General features: G+C 43.1%; 1 protein-coding gene across 1 annotated transcript; it reads right to left on the reverse strand.

Annotated features, from left to right (window-relative positions):
• Positions 1 to 11,749: 11,749 nt before the first annotated feature.
• skida1 (SKI/DACH domain containing 1) lies at positions 11,750 to 14,214 on the reverse strand (the record flags this gene model as incomplete). Its single annotated transcript, XM_080514948.1, has 1 exon — positions 11,750 to 14,214. The coding sequence occupies one exon, from the start codon at positions 14,212 to 14,214 to the stop codon at positions 11,761 to 11,763; it is 2,454 nt and encodes an 817-aa protein (XP_080371074.1). The 3' UTR covers positions 11,750 to 11,760.
• Positions 14,215 to 21,186: the final 6,972 nt, after the last annotated feature.

The raw sequence follows: 21,186 nt of genomic DNA on the forward strand, positions 1-21,186 counted from the left end.
GTTTCCTTAAACTCAACCAAAATCATCATCCAGAAAAGAAATAGACTAAAAATGTGTATAGTTATAGTTTGAAGAGGATATGACCGGTTGTCAGTAATTATTCTGGGATAAATCCACGTTGAGTTCATTTATTCCGGGAGATTAATTTTTGTTCCCCTGAATTTAAATGGGAAATAAATGGTACGTTGACGGTGCGAGTCCTCCACCTGAGGCAAGTTTTTCCCTGAGAGCAACTTGATGAAAACCCACGTCGCTGCGGTGGAGCTAACTCCACCGGTCCACCTTAAAAACCTCTTCCGGTTTCCCAAACATCCCCTTTAAGAGACGTTTACACCCCGACATGTAAACAGCAGGGGGCGCTGTCAGACCGCACCATCTCCTTAAACCGACTGAAGCTGATAGAGGCTCAGAGGGGGAATCAAACTCATTTTTTTTCCCCCTCTGACCATTTATACACGCAATCCACGCATATTTCACAGATTTCGTTTGTTGTCTCCACAATCAGGGATTTCCGAATGTTTTAAACGTTGTGCAAACACCAAGCAGACACGCACGTGACCTCAAAAAAACAAAGCCAGTCTGGTTAGATCTTCAAAGAAACGAAAAGATTGGATGCCAATTTTTAAATATTGAGACAACTGTGGCTTGTGACAGTCGTGGCGCAGTCACAAAAGCGCAATTTGGTGAGATTGCGCATGAAATCTGAACCATCTCATGCTAATCAATTCGGATTGAAATCGCGATTTATTCTAATTTAATCCGGGGGACCCCCCCTGGAGCCCCTCCAAAGACTTTCTCCGGAGCATAATATGGGAGCACTTTTCAAACCAGACCCCTTCAAACGCGACTATGGATCGCTGCGCTTTTAACGCTGCGTAAAATCAACCCAACCCGGGCCCACCGAACCACGTCTCCATTCGTTACGCGCGTGCTGCGTTTGCAACGTATGCGCGCGGCGATACAATTAACCATCGGGCAAGTCAACGAAATCTTGCGCGCGAGATCAGCGTCGCGGCGCAGCGTAACGGAGAGCCCTAATAAACAGGAGCCGCGTTATGTAAGCGCCCGCAGTCTGCGCCCCCGCGGAGGAGGACACCGAGTCCGCTGGAGAAAATAGCACGGCTGACTCCGGGAGACCGCCAGGTTCGCCCGAGGAGGAGCAATAAGAAATATAAATATTAATGATTTCTATGCATGGGATGCGGAGGAGTTGAAACAGCCCATAAATTAACCCCGATCACCTTTTTCTTTGCGTAATTTCACGAGTTTGTCCTCCGCAGGTGACGTTTACGCCCCATATCGACGTGTAAAATAGGAGCTATATATGTTTAGATTTAAAAGAGAGCCTTAAAATAAAATGATATTGGATGACAGTCACACACTGGAGGTCATTTTCAGCCAGGTCTCTTCACATGAACTTCATTTTAATGGGACATAAAAAAAAATAATCATATCTCCCAAAATATGACTGTCGCTGTGTGCTCAGCTGTTCCGGCCACGACGGCTCCGTCCACTCCAACTAAACTATTTTTAATTTCCTGGAAGAATATGAACCCTTTACAACCGCTCTTTTGGCTCGGCTTTCTTCAAATTGAATTACTCATTTCAGCTCATCAATCTTCAAGATATTGAGGCCTGATATCACCAAACCTGGTTTTCCTTCAACTGCAGTATTTATAAATGGCTTGTTGGATGTTAAACCTTCAACATATAGCTTTTTACTGTTAACTTCTTTTAGATTTCCTTTTTAAACTGGGCTTCTTCAGTCAGTGGTCTGATGTGTATTTTTCATGATTTCTTTTCCATAACCCATGTTTCTGGATAAACGGCTGTGTGCAGTTTCCTTCACTCTGAGGCAATATCAACACAAAACTCCTATAATTATGTTTTTTTTGAAGTCATGCAAATGGTTGAATAAGCTTCAGATAATACCACTGTGGTTCTTATGAAACAACTTCACTCGACCAATACATTTTATCCAATAATGACGTAAAAGCGGATGAATAACACACTAAGCCTATAGATAAAACACTAAGTTCTCAGTCGATATAAGTGAGAAATAAATCATTAGCTGAAATATGTTTGTAGGAATAAGTGGCTCAGCAAAGGTTTTTGGAAAATTGATTCATTGAATAAATTCTATAAATCTCATTCCAAATAGTCAAACACTTTCTGTAATTTTATTCTATTCTGTTCTATTCTATTCTATTCTATTCTATATGTATAAATCTGTCTTCATACATAGTTTATGTTTCAAGCTGATGTTGGATATCAGTCAAGGACTGAGATCCTTGGGCTCATTGTTGCTTTAATTTGTTTCCCCAACATTTAAACACGTTAAGCTGCATATTCCTGTTTAACTCTATTAATACACATGGGACTCTTTATGCTGGTTATTTAAAATACTATATTCTCGTTTAAATGGTGCATTAATTACCAGCTGCAATAGGTGAATGAAGCTCCTCTTAAAGCAGAACAGTACCTGATTCTTCTCCTTTGCGCACACAGCTTGTTAAAGGGACTTTGGTATGCAGCCTCGAGAAAGTTTGCTGTGTGATTTGTTTTATTCGACAATTCATTTTTCATGTTTCTTAATTGGAATTCGAAGGGGAAATGTGGACGGTTTGGACTAATGGTCATAATTCAAAGAGCACAATTCTTGCTGAATGGGGGGGGGGGGGGGGGGGGGTCATAGGGGTCCACGGAAAATTACACAGACTTTAAAGTCTGTGATTTAACATTCAACCAAAGTTCATTGAGTAATAATTAAGCAAGTGAGGTTTAGATGGCGATAAATTGGCTTTATGAGACTCCAGTGAAACCCTTGCCGATCGGTCTGGGTTTTTTTTTCCCCTCCTGCAATGCATTCAAGCCATCGTGTGCCAGAACATATAAGTTAAACATTCTTATTTAAAAGCTATTTGACGGCTCTTTGCTCTGTTCAGCAGGGGGGGGGGGGATTCAATGTGGTATCAGATTACACTGCAAACACGCTTCAATCAGGCCAAATTATTAACGAGGATCCAGTGGAACATGCAGATCTTTATCAGGGTTGGCTCACCGGGAGCCTCATGTGTTCAGTATGGACAGCTGGAGGGAGACGCACAAGAAAAATATGGCTTAACAAAAAAAAAAAAAAAAATGGTGAGCCAGCAGTTTGACACAAGAAAAGAGACTTGGATATCGTGCTTTATTTGTTCTTGCCATTAAAAAACTGTAGAAATGAGTATAAGATGCCTGTAAAGGTTAAATTACAGTAAAGGAATGCATCTACACCAAACACAACTTCATCATAAAGGTTAACAAACACATTTAGCAAAATGATGATATTCAATCAAGGCAGTTTTTTAACTTTTGCTGGAATATACAATTTTCCATAAATATATTACTTTCTGAAGATGTTACTCAATATTTTTCCATTTCTCTCTTTGTCTTTTTTTTTTTTTTTTTTCCATTTAGACTTGGCTGCTAAGTCCAGTGCCCCGAACTATCTGAGGTGTCGTCTTTGTGCAGCACACTGACAACCCAATATGAAGAAGTGGCTTAAAGATGCAGTCTGAAACCTTATCTGACAGCGGCCCAGACAGCTCCCAACAAAATGCCCTATTATATTTCCCCACTTGCCCAATTGAAGAAACTTCACTTAAAGGAGAAACTCATCTCCCTCAAATCTGCTCTTGACAAATCTCCTGCCTCTGTGCCCTGCAGCAAGGCAGAAGACCTGCCTTTCATCTGTCTGGAGTTTGACATGCAGCTATGCTTGTAGGTGAGAATATCTGTCAGCTTTTGGAAGGAGCAATGAAGCTGATCCATTAATCAATACTCGTCTTACAGGCTGTGGTCTGAACCCAAGATGACAAATTCAGCTCATTTTATTGTCAGTGTGTTGGTCGCTCATATCGCTTATTCGTGTGTCCCTGTGTGCTGGTGGCTTTTTATTCAGCCAGTGGAGTCCGGGGCTCCTTGTCCTAACTCCCTGGTATGAAGGGGTCAAAGGTCACTACTGCTTGTGGCCATGTTCAAATCCCTCTATAGAGAGAAATGCTCTCAACTGACCTGTCATTTTATAAAGTGGAGCAATGTCCATATTAGTTCTCAGACTGTGGAACATTTTAATCATCGGATCTGGAGTTTTAGATTTCATTTTGTTCCAATGGAGGCTCTTTTACTCCATGTATGATGCAACCTCTTCTTTTTTTAAACCAAAAAAAAATGAAATAAAATAAAACTAATGTACTCCCTGATTGCCAACTAAAGAAATGTCCTATCCTAACAGTGTGAAAATATTTAAAGAACAGTTATGAGACATGGAGACAAACACAAACAAGATCAATAACCTTGATAATAATAACATAAGGTCATGAGGATGATACATTCAATCATTCATGTAACAAAATCAACAGAGAGCAATATGAATTTACATGATATATGAGCTACTGTGAAAAAAAATCACCAACTTCTCATGTGTATATAGTCCAGCTTGTATGACTTAATTTCCACCTTAATTTTTTTCATTACAATTTTTTTTTTGTATATATAAATGTCTCATGGATTTTTATTGTAAATCATGTCTGAAAAAGAACTTTACGTTGCAAGTCCCTTCATTCATATTAAAGTGTTATGAACTTTATGTGCACAATCAGCCTTCATGATGATGGGAAAGATTAAAGAACACCCCAGGTTTGATTAAATTAGTTTTGTTCTTTTTTAATAAATGAGGAAAGCTTTAAACGCCCATGGTGCAGGTTTCACTGACATGTGGCGACCCCTCGCAGGGAGCAGCCGAATAGACTTGACAATTATAAATAAATCTCTGATGAGCTTTAGGTAAAACAACAACATATATAGAGAATTGATGGGAAAAAAAATACACAGTGCTAATTGTGAGGCGATCTAATCTGGCCTGTTTCGAAGGTTTTCTCGTGCTTCCAGCTCACTCGCAATATGCTTGTTGCCACGTTCGACTCGGAGGAGCACTGCACACGTCTCCGTGTCGCTTCCGTCGAGAACTGATTGAATTGTACGTTACATCGCGGTCCCCGCGTTCCACTCCGCATCACGCTACATCTGGCTCTGTCCTGTCCCCCAGAAAAGCCTTTACAAATGGAGTTGAGCTCCATGACGCGGAGCAGAAGCCCTCTGGCGCTGGTTTTCCCCTTCTTCCTCCCCCTCCTCCAGTCCCTCTGGCCAGGGAAACCCAGCAGACTCCAGCTCTTTGGGCTCCCTGTGTCTTTTCTAAATGTGTTTTCAGCGCTTTAGGGCCACTTATTAAGTCGATTGCATTTAAATTTCATTTACACACAGATTAGGAAAATACAGACACACCGCCAGTGTGGAAAGATCCCTGAAGACAGCGAGTTCTCTCTTATACAGGTAGTAGTAGTAGTAATAATAATAATAATAATAATAATAATAATAATAATAATAATAATAATAATACTAGTAATAATAATAATCATTTTATAAGTCAATCCAGCTAAACAATAGCGAGATCCATTCAGTAAATGTAAAAGGTTAATTCCATATCCTCCCAACCCTCCCAATGTTAACAGTAATCAACAGCATTGGTCCTGTTAAAATGTTTCAGTTGTTCAGAAGCCAGTGGCAGAGAGCTGTAAAATCACACACTGTGGTTCTTGAACGTGTGTGTGTTTTGTTTTGTTTTTTTTTTAAAGAAAAGTTTGGTCGAAGCAGCCGCGAACTTCTTATCTGCTCTCCCGCATGCAGGCCCCTCGTTCCTCCCTCTGACCCCGGGTGTGTGCGCTCTGACGCCGGGTAAACACTGGCAGAGGCAGCGCTGTTTCCCCCGCTGCTTCCTCCCTCGTGGGAAACCACGATCGCGTGCAGTGAAGGAGAGAAAATGCTGTGTTGGTGAAGGGGGAATATCACTTGTTAGAAGCGTAAACTAATCAAACTTTACCTTGTTTTCGAGCGTGGAACTGCTGAAATTAAAAGGCGAGAGTCCCTGACTTTTACGCACCGCGCATTTTTAGTTCATAGAAGCTTCACACTTTTCGGCATATTGATTAATCACCAGCTAACAGTCGTCCGGAAAGACGGTTTGAAGATTGCAGTCAGTAATGTTTCTGTGGAACAGAGTTGTAAATATAATGTCAAACACAAGGAAGTAAATGAACACAAAAAAAATAACAACATTAAATCAACATTCAAATAGCTGAATGAACCTTTCAAACCCTATATCCTTGATAGTCTCCCTCAACATATAAAATATTAATCGTGCATAATCGTTACTGTGCTCAGATTGAATAATTGCGATGCAAAACATGAGTGTGATTAGATTTCTTTTAAAGCACACTATTTCTCGGCTTTGTTCAAATGACGTGTATAACAAAGCAGCCATCCCATTTCAATCCATTAGATTTGGATGGAGAAACTTTTGCTTCTCTTTGTTTGGCACGGCTTTTTTGTGTTGTTGCAATTTGGTAAAGTACAAATAAAGGAATGCGTCCTTATTCTGGGTTAACACAATTATACGTAATAAATGTAAGTCAATTACCATGTGTTAGTTATTGCACTACAGTGCTTGTAACAGCCTTGTTAGAGCATGGACACGCACACACACGCCTGGTGGGTTGCTGCCAATGGCTTCAAACGTTATCGGGAGCCCAAACCACACAGTTGCATTGAGATCCACTGCAGAAATCTCTCTCTCTGTGTGTGTGTGTGTGTGTGTGTGTGTGTGTGTGTGTGTGTGTGTGTGTGTGTGTGTGTGTGTGTGTGTGTGACGCTGACGAGTGTCCTGTGTGGAGAAGTGTGGCATACTTTGTATGCGTCGTGCAAAAGTGTGTGCCATCAGTATTTCCACAGTTGAAAATACAAGAAAAAGTTCTGAATGCATGGAATAGTTCTGCAGTTGCTTGCTTTTTTATTTTTTTGCCCGTTCTGTCATATTTTGCGTAAAAAGGTTCAAGTGAACTTTATAAGTTAACAACTAGAAGACTGTTTGTTTCTCCATCGTCCTGCAGCTAAAGACCATGTGCATTCAGATTAAGTACATTTAAAAAAAACAAAAAACCGTGTGTAATCTTTAAGGTTTGAAACTGAAGCGCTGCTGTTTTATCATAGACACTCTCTTTCTGTTGCAACTCTGCTTGCCGGAAACTCCCCAGCGTTCACACAACCACATATCGAAAATGTATCAATAGAAAAAGAAGAGAAAGGAGGAAACACGCGCTGCTGAGCCGTCACCCATGCGCCAGTTTTTTTGGGACAGTTCGAATACACTTTCCCACTAAATTGACGCCGTTGCTTCGGCGCTTTGAGCTGCTTTGTTTATTATTCCCTATCAAATATTAAGTGCTTGCAAGCAAGGCTTGTGAAAAGCGACGAGTGACAGGGAAATACTTTACAGTCGAGAGATTGCAACTTAAAAACGTCCTGACAGCTTATCGGCCTCCATGTATTTAATTGTCTCAGAGATCAATGCAAAAGAGCTGACCCTAACGCGCATGTGTCTGTCAGCATTAACCACAACACACATAATTTCGTGTGCAATGAACGCAGCTCATTCATAAAGCACTGTTTAAAATATTGTTATTAAAACCTTACTGCGTCGAGGCTTGTTTGGTTCTCTTTATTTTCTTTCCATTGTTATTCTATAGCGGTTACAGTCTACTGGTTCCCAATCCGCACAGGAATTTAACCCTGAAACGCCAGCAGCAGCATAATGCCTCGTTTCTGCTCCTACGATGGCCCCTGCAGGCTCCATGGCCGCCTTAGCTTGGGGGGGGGGGGGGGGGGGGGGGGGGGGGGGGGGGCTGCCGGTCCTGGGTCCTCTTATCAACCCCTGAGCTTTGGACCAAACCTTATAATGCAGAATCAATCAACATGACAGATTGGGTCAACTTGCAAGTCTGGTCAAAGTTTTTAAGAAAAAAAAAAAAAACCAACAACAAAAAAACCGTCCTGGACTTTCAACAATATTCTGAAAGTTATAGTTTGCCTGCCTGTTTTTGTGGGGTTGTTTTTTTTTTTTTTTTTTTTCTTATTGTATTTTGTATCTCACCACTGTGAAATTTTCGCTTACTGACACTTTTATTGAATGTGTTTTTTTTTAAAGCAGTGTATTGTTCGTCAAAACAATTCATGCGTAAAAGTTTTCTTTTTTAATATGTCATAATTCTCTCTGCATGCGAAATGACGTCCAAGGCAGTCCAGTGAGTGTTTTTTTTTTTTTTTTTTTGTCCTCCACTTCGTGCATTTAACCGAGATGGGTTTACATCACCTCGTGCGCAGTGGTTGGAAATGCATGCGTAAAAGTCTGCGGTTTCCCTCCTGTTATTATTGCAGGCTCCGGGGGCCTACCGCTTCTTCCATCTCACACTCCTAGAATACACCGGGATCCCTCACTGCTGTAAAGAGTTTAACTGAAGATACAACATTAGGTTTTCTTTCAGGAGTTGCTGGCCCTGAGTCACTCGTTATTCAACATGTTAAAGTGTTACTGCGAATAAGCCCTAACGCAGATATTACAGTGTACCCCATTTGCCCCAGGACAAACCACTTATCTGGTATCTAATTGAATTGCCTTTAGATATTTCATAAATTGTAAATTGCAGTGCTGATAAAAGAGCAAAATGTATCAAAGATTATAGGCGCATGCTTTTTATACAATAAAGTAATGTACGACAACTCCCTGTTTTTAAATTATTTCCATGGGCTTTTTTTTTGCTACTGAAATCTAAAACAAATTCCTTATCTCAAATTCCTGAAGACCTCCCTCACCCCACCGCCACAGCCAGCACCCCCCTTTTCAAAACAACACATGATTGACCAACTCAGAAGAAAGAGAGAGAGCCTGGTAATTACACTGAGTCCCGTTTAATGAATGCTTCATAATAAAAAAAAAAGAAAAAGAAAGAAAGGGAAAGTGCTTCAGAAATCCACCATTCAAGTTTCCATTTGAGTGCAGTTGTCCCGTGTATTTTCACCAAAAAAAAAAATTAAAATTAAAATAATATCAATATACAAGAAACCCCATAGAATTCACAAAAATAAATATTCAGTTTCATATAAACAACCAGTGACTTCAAATTCCACGTCAAAAAACCTGACCTCAAGTATTGTATCAAAAAAGCGAAGTGAATGAGTGAATGAGGCGTTCAGGGGAGAAGAGGAGAGGAGGAGGAGGAGGAGGAAGGGGAGAGAGAGAGAGAGAGAGAGAGAGAGATTGCGCGCAGCCTCGAGCTGCTGCACGATGCAATTGTTTACATTGATAGCGTCACTGTCAGAGAGCTATTTGTCTTAACGGTGGAAAGGCCCTCCCAACAGGCCATTACCACCATCTCCGTCCCTCAGCCTTGCATTGTGAGCACTGCGTGAGAATAGGCTGGTGCGTCAGGGGGGCAAAGCCGCGCAGCTTAGGGCGCAGGCTATTCCTCTTCTTCCTATGCCGTGCAGCCTATGCTTTTGACATGCGGATTAAAGGTTGAAAGCTTTGCTCTTGCAACACAGCTACTCCCCTCCTCTCAACCCTGTGCACCCCCTCCTGAATTTTTTTTTTTTTTTTTTTTTACTGCAAGCCTGCTCATATACCAGCTTGTGCCATAGCTTCGAAAATAGTTTACAGGCTGAGAATATAAGTTCAAGTTTGAATCGACGCTCCAGCCTCAGCAATAAGGCCAATGGTGAGTTGAGGGGGTTGTTTTTTTTTTTTTTTCATGGCTGCAGACTGGTGCTTCAATCACATGGCTAAAAGCACCCGCCACATGACATGAAATGCACTTATTTTGTGCATTTTCTTTTCTTTCTTTCTTTCTTTTTTTTTTTTTACAATCACGCATTACATAGTTTCTACAATCCTCTGAATGAATGCACTCTTTGCTGTGCTTCTGGCCAGGCTGACATCATTCACGGGCTTTGGGTTTGTTGTGATCTGGCTCGCCATAAGCTGGGCCTCTCTTTGTCGCGCACAGAAAAGCATGCCAATTAGCAGACCGCGTTCTGCACTGCCATTAAAAAAACATCTACACATTCACTTAAAACGCCGACGTGTATAGGTGCACACTCGGACCTCTTGATTTAAAGGTGCCCACACCCGACGCCTGAACAGCTACAGCTGAATTTAGAGGCTACATGAAACACTGAGTGCCATATTAAAAAAAAAAGAAAAAAAAAAAGAGGCTACATTCAGGTTGGCGAGATGCTGATGCATTTGGACAAATAAAGAAAGCAACACTTCAGACAAAAAAAAAATATAACATGATTGTGTTTCTGGGTGGAGGATAGTCAACAAGAGGAATAGTTGACAGTATTTTTAAATTATTAATAACAAAGGAAATTGACATTTAAGGGGGGGGGGGGAAACACATTTGGGTAAATCCTAAAATGCAGCTTGTGTCAATATCCAAATAAATCAGGCTTCTCTTTAGTTTTTTTTTTTCTCTTTTTGTTTCCATCACCATACCTCAGACATCATTTCACATGTTTTGCTCCAGAACACCCTAAAGCTGAAACTCGACCTCCAACAGTAGAAAAGTGCGATGCATTTAAAAGCCTGTCTCTTGTGCTTTGTCGCATTGTTTCTGGTTCACAGAATTCAGGGGTGTTTTTCTCTCTATCGTATCCCACTTTTTAAAAAAAAACCTTGGACATTTTACGTGTTCTTGGCTTGTTTACATTCCTTAAACGCACACACACACACACTATAACCCTGGTACAATTATGACGTACAGAGGAAATAAGTGGCCAAGTGTACCTGAAGGGACACAAATAGAGTCTATCCTGAGACCTTAGGTACTGTGGAGGAGCCTTATTAGTTTTGATTGTCTGTACATAAGGCCTGTGTTGTGTCTTGGCCTGCAATTGTGCAGCCACACATTTGCAAACAAGGAAATACGCCGCAGTAATAATAGGAACAAATTTAAAATAAAAACTCAAGTCTGAAAAGAAAAAAACATACCACAAACACTCTTTGAAAAATATCACATACAGTAATAAGTATAATTCCTGTCAAATCCAAAAAGGCTTAACCGTGAACATATAACTAAACAGTAATAAATCTTTTTTTTTTCTTCTAAAAGTGGGCATTTGGGTATTTTGACCAGTGTGGTCAGGCTGGTAAGTCATGAAAGGAAACACATTGCTGCTATATAAAACATATCAAGTGGCACAGAATGGGAAACCCTGATTCAGTTTTTTTCCATCTCGTTTTGTGTGTGTTGATTATTAATCTTGCTCTCAGTCCCAGCCAGATTAAAAGTACCCTCGTCCCAAGCAGTGGAGTGGTTTTTAAACCTTCTCTCCTTTTTTTTTTCTTTCCCCCCCAGACAAAAGCACAAAACCTCTGAAACCCTGGCACCATACAATCCAACAGGTCGAGCATATAATAGAAAGCGAAAAAGAAAAAAAAAGAAAAAAAACAATCGAGTTCAGAAAGAAGTCAAGCGAACACAATGTTGAGAACCTCACATATTGCTTCGGATCGATAGCTTATGTTAAAAACACAAGTATATCCACGAGCGGTGTCTCACAGTCCTGTAGGCGGGTTTTTTTTTTTTTTTTTTTTTTTGCAGACGCTTCAAAAGGAGATCCTGCATGTTGCCGTCGATCAAACTTCAAAAACAAAGAGGAATGTAAATCCATTTTCAAAAAAAAAAACAAACCCAAAATAATCGAGAGGAGAAACAAAAAGTTGCGAGAGGATTTTGGTGCGTTCATGATGAGACTCTGGCTGAACACGCTGGAGGCTTTTGTTTTTTTGAGGGTTTTTTTTTTTTTTCCTCCAGCTTTAAACCCAGCTCAGTATTTCCTCGTTCTGTGAGCGTGTGGGGGAGGGAGAATGTGGCCGCCTGGCTGCCACCTCCACACGGGGTGGGACGGAGGGGGAGGCCCGGGGCCCCTCAGCGAGTTCAGGGAGTAAGCGGGGCACAGATCCCCGTCGTTGCCAACAACCAGCGACGGCGGCGACGGGAAATTTGCCATCAGGCTGAAAGGCGTTTTTGCAGGTGATGCTACAGTAGTACTGGCGTTGCTGCGTTTGCGTCTGCTCGGTAAATCCTCGGTGGACGCCTCCTCGACGCCCGCCAGACGTGGGGACGAAGAGGAGGACGATGAAGAGGAGGAGGAGGAGGAAGAGGAGGAGGAGAAAGAAGAGGAAGAGGCAGACTTGGTGATCTTGGGCACGAGTTGTTTTGATTGCGACCTGGAAAGTCGAGTTTTTTTATTTCCCTGCACCGGAGCCCTGCAGATTCTATTCCCGTGGCCCCCCTCCACGCTGCCCGGGGTGTCCCGGCTGCTCCTGCATTCCTGAGGACTACTGGGGGACCCGGGGCCCACATCAGGGCTCCTCTCCGTGGCTTTAATCCCACTGTTGAAAAAGTCCCCTTGTTTGATGAGTCCACTGGGATAGTCTCCATTGCTGCTCTCCGTCTTATCTCCTTTACATTTGAGTGAACTGCCCTGGCTCTGGTATTCATATTCATCACAGCTCTCCTCCACTTTTATCTTCACATTGTAGAGGTTGAAAGGTGGTGTCCGGGCTCTCCTGTCCGGGTGGGGGCTGGCAGTGACACGGGGCTCCTCCGACTCCGTCTTGATTTTTTTCACCGGGGTGGGCAGTTTTAGACCGAAAGCCTTCACCTCTTTCTTGTCCGCACATTTTTGGAGCTTGGTGTCAGTGTATTGGTCGCACTGTGTGACCAGATGCCCCGGTGTTCTGCGTGGGGGGTGAAAAGCCTTACTCCGGTTGTGTCCCGGTGAGGGGGACCCCCCACCCACAGGGTCACTCCTGTTTGGATCAGCCTCACATGTAGTTTCCCTTCTGCATTCAGTTAAAATACTTTCCCCGTGAGCAGACGAGTTAAATTTTGGTGGATGCAAGGGTCCCGAGTTCTTCCTCGTTTCACTGCATAAAAAGTCACATTTTGGACGTTTGTCCAGTTTACTGTCCCCCAGCGTCCTGTGCTGTTTTTCTTGTTGCTGCTGGTGGGTGTAGTGAAACGTGGGCTGCAGGACCAAAGGTGCTTTAGTGTTGAGGCTTTTGGCGAAGGAGCCGACCCGCGCCCGTCGGAACCGTATGCTCTGGACCGAAACGCGGCTAGAAACCGAGCTGGAGTCGGACTGAGACGAGCTGTCCTCCTCCTCCGAGCTGACCTCTGAACTATCCGACTGCGTGTCGTCTTCATCCTCTCCCCCCTCTTCCTCGTCGGAACTCCCGGAATTGCTGCTGGTGGAAAACCCGGACCCGAAATCCGAGTCCGGGTACGCCCGGTCGGAGTAGGTGCTGGACTCGGTGTCGCTGCTGTAACTCTCCGGGAAAGTCGGCTCGTGGTGGTGGTGGTGGTGATGATGATGATGCTGGTGGTGGTGATGGTGGTGAGGGCGCGGGTCGATGTAGAAATCCGGCCCCAGGTGGAATGCACCGAAAGAGGTCCCGTGACTGCCGGACGACTTGGGCTGCACGAGCAGCACCGGTGGTGCGTGTTGCGCGTGCCTGCCCCGGCCCCCCTCGCGCCTCCTCTTCCTTTTGTGAAGGAGGTCGCCGGCTGAGCGCGAGAGCCTGGGCTGAGCAGCTATGGCGGACTGAAGCGCCGCCGGCTGCCGGCTCACCGCACTCCGGAAAAACGAGTGCCTTTGGCTCAAAGTCACGCGGCTCCCCGTTATTTTCGCTGTTTCATAGTTTTTAAAATGTCTGTGACTGGACTTGGTCGCCGAGCGGTAATCCCGCGCGCTGGTTTTGTGATAAAACTGAGGTAGTTTGGAGTCGGTTGCGCATGGAGTCAACTCCCTGGCCGTGCTCGTCTTGCTGTGTACTGTCAGAGTCTCCGGAACACCGTGCAAACTAAACCAAACTTTTTCCTTCCACAGCTCAGCGTCGGTACGGAGGAGCCCGGAGGACGCGTCCTGCTCCCCCGGGGGACAAACACCTTTCGCTTTCCTTTTGTTGGACTTCAACACCCGCTCCGTCTTGCAGGAGATATACAGAGCTTCCACATCCTCCCGCGATATGAGCGTGCATTTGGCGGCGTGGAAAGCTATAGTGTTTATTGCTTTGAGCTTCCGCAGCTCCTCCAGGTCGCAGTGGTGCTTCTTTACCTTCAGGTGATCCATGCGCTTGTGCACCGTGGTCCGAGGGATGTTCTTCAGCAGGTCGGTGAAGACCTGAGACAAAGCAAACATTTGCTTGCCTTTGATGAGCAGGTATCCCAGTCTCACTCCTTGCATTTCCTCAAAGCCACACTCCAGGTCTCCCATGTTTCATGTATCCGCTACAATGCATTAATCCATGTAGTCACTTTCTGTATGCTATGGGTTTACCATTAAGTGGCACGGGGTCGTGGGCTCAAGGCATCCTGCTCATACCTTTAATCCATCCACACTGAGCTGCTGCGTCATGAAAATGCAAACTTTGACATGCGGAGTTAAATGGAGAAGCCCCTGTCTGATAGGTTGAATGAGCCCACAGCATCCACTCCTCGCCTCTTGCCCCGGTCCGGCATGGTGGAGGAATGCGACGGATGCGTCCACCAAGCCGGGGCTGCTGCTACCTGCCTCTGCCGACTCCACTCCCCTCTGGTCGGCAGCAGGACGAGGGGTAGGTGTACACCACTGCCTCAGTCAGAGGGATAAAATAGCAAGAAGAGAGAGAGAGAGAGGGGGGAGAGAGAGAGAGAAGAGGGAGTGAGAGGGTGTTGTGAGGGTGGGGGGAAGAAAGAGAGAGAGAGAGAGAGAGAGAGAGAATCAGAGACGGAGAGAAACAGAATAAGAGCTAAAATGCAGCTGCTATTCTGGCTGCTGGTTGAGCCACAAATAAAATGACAGAGAAGGGAGGTGGGCCGGTCTGCAGACACCTTCATCAATTAATGCCCTAGAAGTCGACGCCCATTGGGTGCTGCTGACAGGTGATGCAATAAAAATGGATATTCCATCCCCACCCCTTCTTACACCCTTCCATTACGACAGACAATTGTGATCGCCGTCACATGTCGTTTCAGTAAATAACGCTGTTATGTCACGTTCACATTTCAACAGATGAATAAAAAAAAGCTTCCGTAAAATCCATGAATTTAGAGATCGTGCAGAATGAGTATAGCCTGAGTCTGTAAAATGATCAAAAGCCCGGTGTGTATTGTGCTTTTCCCCTTCGATTTCTATCAGAATGCATGCGACATTAGGCTTGCAGCTGATGCCATCGATTGCGTGTAGGTAAAATGACTCCACTCTCCGGACATTTTAGTCGAAGTGAAGTCTGTTAACGCAGCGCTGTTTAAACAAAGACATTTGCTTTTCACACTTTGGAAAACTGGTTTTCCACATCCAGGCTGCTGCCCTGACCAAAGATCAAACTCTCCTGCTTGAGTTGACTCTGGTCTTTTCTTCTTATGGTGTTTTCGTCTGTGGTTCTGGGTTATACACTGACCTACTTATTTGTCGACACCGTCATTGTATTCAGCCGTCTGGCTATATCGTAAATAAATTTGGATAAACATTGTTTCACACTATTATTGTCATTTACATTTAATTTACATCGTGTGTGTGTGTGTGTGTGTGTGTGTGTGTGTGTGTGTGTGTGTGTGTGTGTGTGTGTGTGTGTGTGTGTGTGTGTGTGTGTGTGTGTGTGTGTGTGTGTGTGTGTGTGTGTGTGTGTGTGTGTGTGTGAAAATAACAATGAAATATTCATTCTATTAAGAGAAGTTAACCCGAAACAAGAAAATTCCAGTTAAATTTCTCTTTTATTTTACGCTTTGGCGGTGTGAGCGCAGAATATAAAAGTGCACCGTCAGGGTTGCTTTTCCTTTAGACAATCTGTTAGCGACTGTGGCCGCTTTAAATATGCAATTACATTTCCAAAAATAAATCCAGCAGCGATTACATTCCAATACATTTCGCAAACAATATAATACAATATGCTTTAATAATTGAATACGAGCCTCCATCAACAAGTAGCTTCTTAGGAGAATAAGAACATGAACTGTTAAGGGATTACTGAACACAACAAACACCTTAAAGCCGATTTTAGTTCAAGGAATGCTTTTTGTGTCTGTTGTCACATTTTGTCTTTGTGCGCGTGCCTTGCCGAAGTGAACACAAGCATGTCCACATACACATGCGTAGACGTTTTCGGAACATGCCTGAGTTTCACCACGTTGAGCACACATACGTACAGACGATTCGCACACATACGTACAGACGATTCGCACACGAGCTCGCCCTCTCTCTCTCTCTCTCTCTCCCCCTCTCTCTCATTCACACGCATACACAGTCATGGACGCACGCGCGCGCGCACACACGCATGCTGACACGCGCTTACAAGCTGAGGAAACATGGCTGCAGCCACCCCCTACAAGCTGTCTAAATAATGTGACTGTGTGCTATATTGTAGTGTAATTGTTTGGAGAACCTACAGTAGGTTGTTTTGGATTGACTATTGTATTCGCCCCTCGTCACGTTTCCCCGACTCTCGGCGCGCTTTCTTCCGTTATTGCTATGTATAAAACATGCGAGTCCCTCGTGGCCCGTTTGCAGCGTGTGAGCGATGGGGTCAAACTCAAGACTGGGCAAGCTCATCTCCACAACGTTCAGCCTTTTCGCTTATTTCCATGCTGATCACCGTGCGCCAAGCAGTTTCGACGTTATACCTCGGCATTACATCAAAACAGCACGCCACACATGTAGGCGTTGTTTGTACGTATATGTATATATAGTTGCATGCACATCTAAACACCATGTCTGCAGTATTCACATCATTTTGAACCGGAAAGCCCGAAAATAGTCTTAACGGACCTGCAGGCGAGTGGCCTACATGTGGTGCGTAAAATGACAGGCATGCGCACTTGGTCATATGATCATACATTCCAAAAAGCTTATTTATGCGTCATGATGTAATTAATAATATTTAATTCATTGTATGATCAGATTAGTCACGCATAGATATGTTGCGTTGTTATAAGAAAAAGTTGTGTTATCTTAATGTGAAAAACACTTTTACGCACGGCATAAACTGCTTAGGGATTGTGCCCAAAAACACCTTGAAAGATCACTCCATGTGTGTTGTTTGCGCCACTGAATACGTGTCATATATAGGAAGGGTGTCCATTCTGTCCAGCTCCGTTACAGCTCCGTGAACTGCTGTCTCACTGCCATAAATCTGCTCTATAAGGGACCTGCACGCCGAGTTTTTTTTTTCTCTTTTTTTTTGCTCTGTTTGCAGTAAAACTTGCTTTCACGTGCTGATTCCGTATGACAGCATTAACACACGGAGCACGCGGAGTTTCACTGATCCAACGGGTGGAGTGAGAGGAGGGGGCAGTTCGGAGAGGTACGAATTCCCAGGAAAATGTGATACAACGACAGTGTGCTGCGTTTGGGCTGAGGAATACAAGGACACAGACACCCCAGTGCATACTTTACTCTGTCTGCGTTCCAGGTTTTATTTTTTGTTAATTACTATCTACAGGTGTATACACAGAGCAGGTTGTTCCCTTGCATTGCATATAGTGTGAAGTTCTCACATGCCACACTTAAAACGATGGAGGCTGCAAAACCATGTGTGCTCTTTGATTTGTGTTGGAGTTATGAAGTAACACATAGAACCTGGTGGTACATCTTTATAAAATAGCACACAAGGCCAAATTATGATTTCATTGTGACTCAAAGTAAGCAAGCCATCGTTATGAATAGTTTGAATATTTACTTTTCATTACGCCTAATCTGCTTTTACGAACTAAACAAAAACGTAATTAATAATTAGTAATTTCCATCGACATGTTCACTTCTTGTAACGAGTCTTACCAACACATCTGCCTCTGCACCTTCTCTTCCTCAGGTGCTGCAGATATGATAATTACCCAATACGGACTTCACACTCATGTCAAGGTCTCAGCTGTGGGGCAACTGTACAATACGAGAACGATTGCATATAATTTCAATAATGAATGGTAGGAAGAAAAAAAAAACAACTAACCGTGTGTATATATGTAGTTGAGAATTACTAATTAAGCGGAGATCTTTCATTATTCGCCAGATGGCACACAGGGAAGTATTTGTATTTCCCGTTTCCACGAACCCGTGAATACAGGCTGCATAAACAGGGGAGGAAACAGGACGCTGCGTCCAGAGGAGCGACGTAAAGTGCAGGGAATGTTTCAATAACCCGATGTGCAGTAGTATTGTGGTATAATGCTCTGCTGCGCGAACACACACACACACACACACACACACACACACACACACACACACACACACACGCACACACACACAGCGTTTTTATCGTGAGCCCTCTTGTTGCGCATATATATATATATATATATATATATATATATATATATATATATATATATATATATACACACACACACTTACATACATATATATATATGTGTGTGTGTGAGTGTATCTCGATGTAGTTTACAAAATTTACAAACGTCCATAACGTGTCATATCCGCGCATTTTCTTCATTTGTTAACTTCTACATTTTTACAAGCATACCTGGCCAGTAAAGCACACATGTTGTGGGGGCATGCTTGCGGGTTTCCTTTTAACGCTTAAAAAAAAACAAACAAAAAAAAAACAGACCCGTCTTCCTCCTCCTGTAGCTCCAAGTTATTTGTTGTGCATTGAGTTTTATGGAGACACTTGGTCATTGAGGCGTAAGCACTTGTAAGAGCATAGACTTTTTATGACAGCATCCCACTGCCCCATGCAGAAACAATGAATTCCTCTCCACCCCCCACCACCCTTGGAGAATGTGATTTTACATGCAATCCGAGCCTGAAGTATGTGCGGACAGTGGTGGGGGGAGGGCTCTCTTCACCTTTCACCCTGCCTTGTTGGGACTGTTTGTATTTTTCTCCTGGGCCTCTGCGCTACTCATCAGTGACTTTTAGGAGGAGACCATAGGTAGGCACAGATGGGTGTGAAATGATGAAACTGGGAAAGCAATGATATAATTGTCCGGGTGTGGTTTTCAACATTGGACATCAAGATCTGCAATAACTGTATCACTTGTGAATGATACAAGTAGTTTATGAGACTCCAGGTTATATTTACCCAATGAAAAACGGAAAAAAGAGCAAGATTTTGGCTGTCCCAACAACAATCCCTGAATATATTCATACTTTTCTTTCACAAGAGCGAGAATACATTTGAATATTCTTTAAAAAAAACAACAACAACCATACAGCCCACAATTCTGTCTAACATGTTCAGAAAATTGTACTAATTGGGGCATATATGTAGAAAAATTATTCCCCATAAATGAACTAAAAGACACATCTTGAACATTGTTATTCTCGATAACACACAATTTAGGAATTCAAGATTGCTCTGATCAAAGATGTTTTGTCGGTGCACATTGAGACATGCCTGCAGGTTTGTGAAAAAGGAATATTTAAGCCAGTCAGTATTTAAGCAACACTGTCTGGGTTAGATATATTTTAAAACTTAAAACTCTTTCCTCAGTATACACAGTTGTTAAGCAGGTTATTTTGTTTTGTTGAAGGGCAAAGGATCATCGCGAGTAGACACCAATGAAATACCTTCACTACTTGCTATACATTGATTCAAACATTACCGCATGACATCTGTTACAAAATGCAACTGTTTCAAAATAAAAGTCCCATCAGTAGTCATTTGTTGAGGCTTATAAGCTCAGTCTGTGAAAACATTTCTCACAGGATGCGCACACACACACACACACACACACACACACACACACACACACACACACACACACACACACACACACACACACACACACACACACACACACACACACACACACACACACACACACACACACACACACACACACACAGAGTTTAAGAAGATGGGTGTTGGCAGGCAATCTACAGGACAACAGTAAACAATGACTGCCAGGCAGGGAAACAGGTCTGCATATGCATTTGAAGCGCATACACACAATGCCAGTGCAGATGGAGCATACCGCTGTGTCAATGTGGGGGCAATTTGTCCCGTGTTGTCATTCCTACTCTTTTCTCCTCATGGGAGAACACATTAAACTTCACCCGGCTTATACAAACATGAACAAATCCCAAAAGGTTGTCTGACTTTTACATTTTGAGTGTTGTGAAGTACTCCTTCAAACGCATAACTGTGGGAAAAAAAAACCCCACCCCAATATGGAAGAAGATCAAGAAAGATTTTTGATTATTGAATGAAAGTATTATTTTCATACACATGCACTGTCCAAAACTGTATGTTGCTTAAAGATGGTGCTTAAATATATTGTTCCCTTCAGCTTTCTTTCTCAAACATGTGCTGCTGTGTTTGCCATAATATAGGACCATTAATTTACATAAGCAGCATTTGTAAAACATGTTTCTAAAAAAGAAAAAATCCATCACATCTTTGCAATATGAGGGTACACATTTGAAACAGCGAGTTAAAGCTTCTATCTATATAAGAAAAAGGCTTCAGACTACACATGTTTTTTTTTCTGTAATAATGTGGCTGTAGATTTACAAAACCTTATAAACCCCTCAGTAGGTGTCTTGTATGAACCAAAAGACTAACATAAAGCAGCTGAGGAGTGAGCTTGGTTGTCATCATAGAATACCTTAAATTACATAAAAGCGTTGAGTGCTATATGTACTTTGAGGTCACCGGTACGCATCGGGAGCACACGGTGTCACTGCAATTCTTTTTTCACAGAGAAAACTCCTCTCTGTCAACCTGAAAAACATTAAACATGATTCGTGCCGACTTTGACTTAATCAAGTGCAAGTTGTAAAAATCATTTGCCATTTTCAGTAGCCATACAGGCCCCTCAACAACTGCGGCCCCCTCCTTCGCCTCCCTTTGTTCTCTCTAGCTCTAATAGGTTTTCCCCTGCTACACACAATTCACTTTTTTTTTTTTCCTTTTCCCCAGCCCCTCACCCCCTTTTAGTGCAGTGCCCAGTGTCGACTGGAGCATTTGAGCAATTTGAAATTAAAGCAAACAATGGGCAGGCACTCCCAGGGACCTCTCGCTCACCATATTACACGGAGGACGCTCGTGTGCTCTTGTGCATTATTGGCAAGTCATTACGTTTCTCTGGAAACCGAGAGCGGGAGCTTGCTCAGAGGAATCGGTGATGCAAGCAACAGCTGAGTGCTTGGAATAGCTTGTGTGTGTGTGTGAGTGTGTGTGTGTGTGTGTGTGTGTGTGTGTGTGTGTGTGTGTGTGTGTGTGTGTGTGTGTGTGTGTGTGTGTGTGTGTGTGTG

The sequence above is a fragment of the Blennius ocellaris genome (genome assembly GCF_963422515.1).
Source record: "Blennius ocellaris genome assembly, chromosome: 19".
Taxonomy (NCBI): Eukaryota; Metazoa; Chordata; class Actinopteri; order Blenniiformes; family Blenniidae; genus Blennius; species Blennius ocellaris.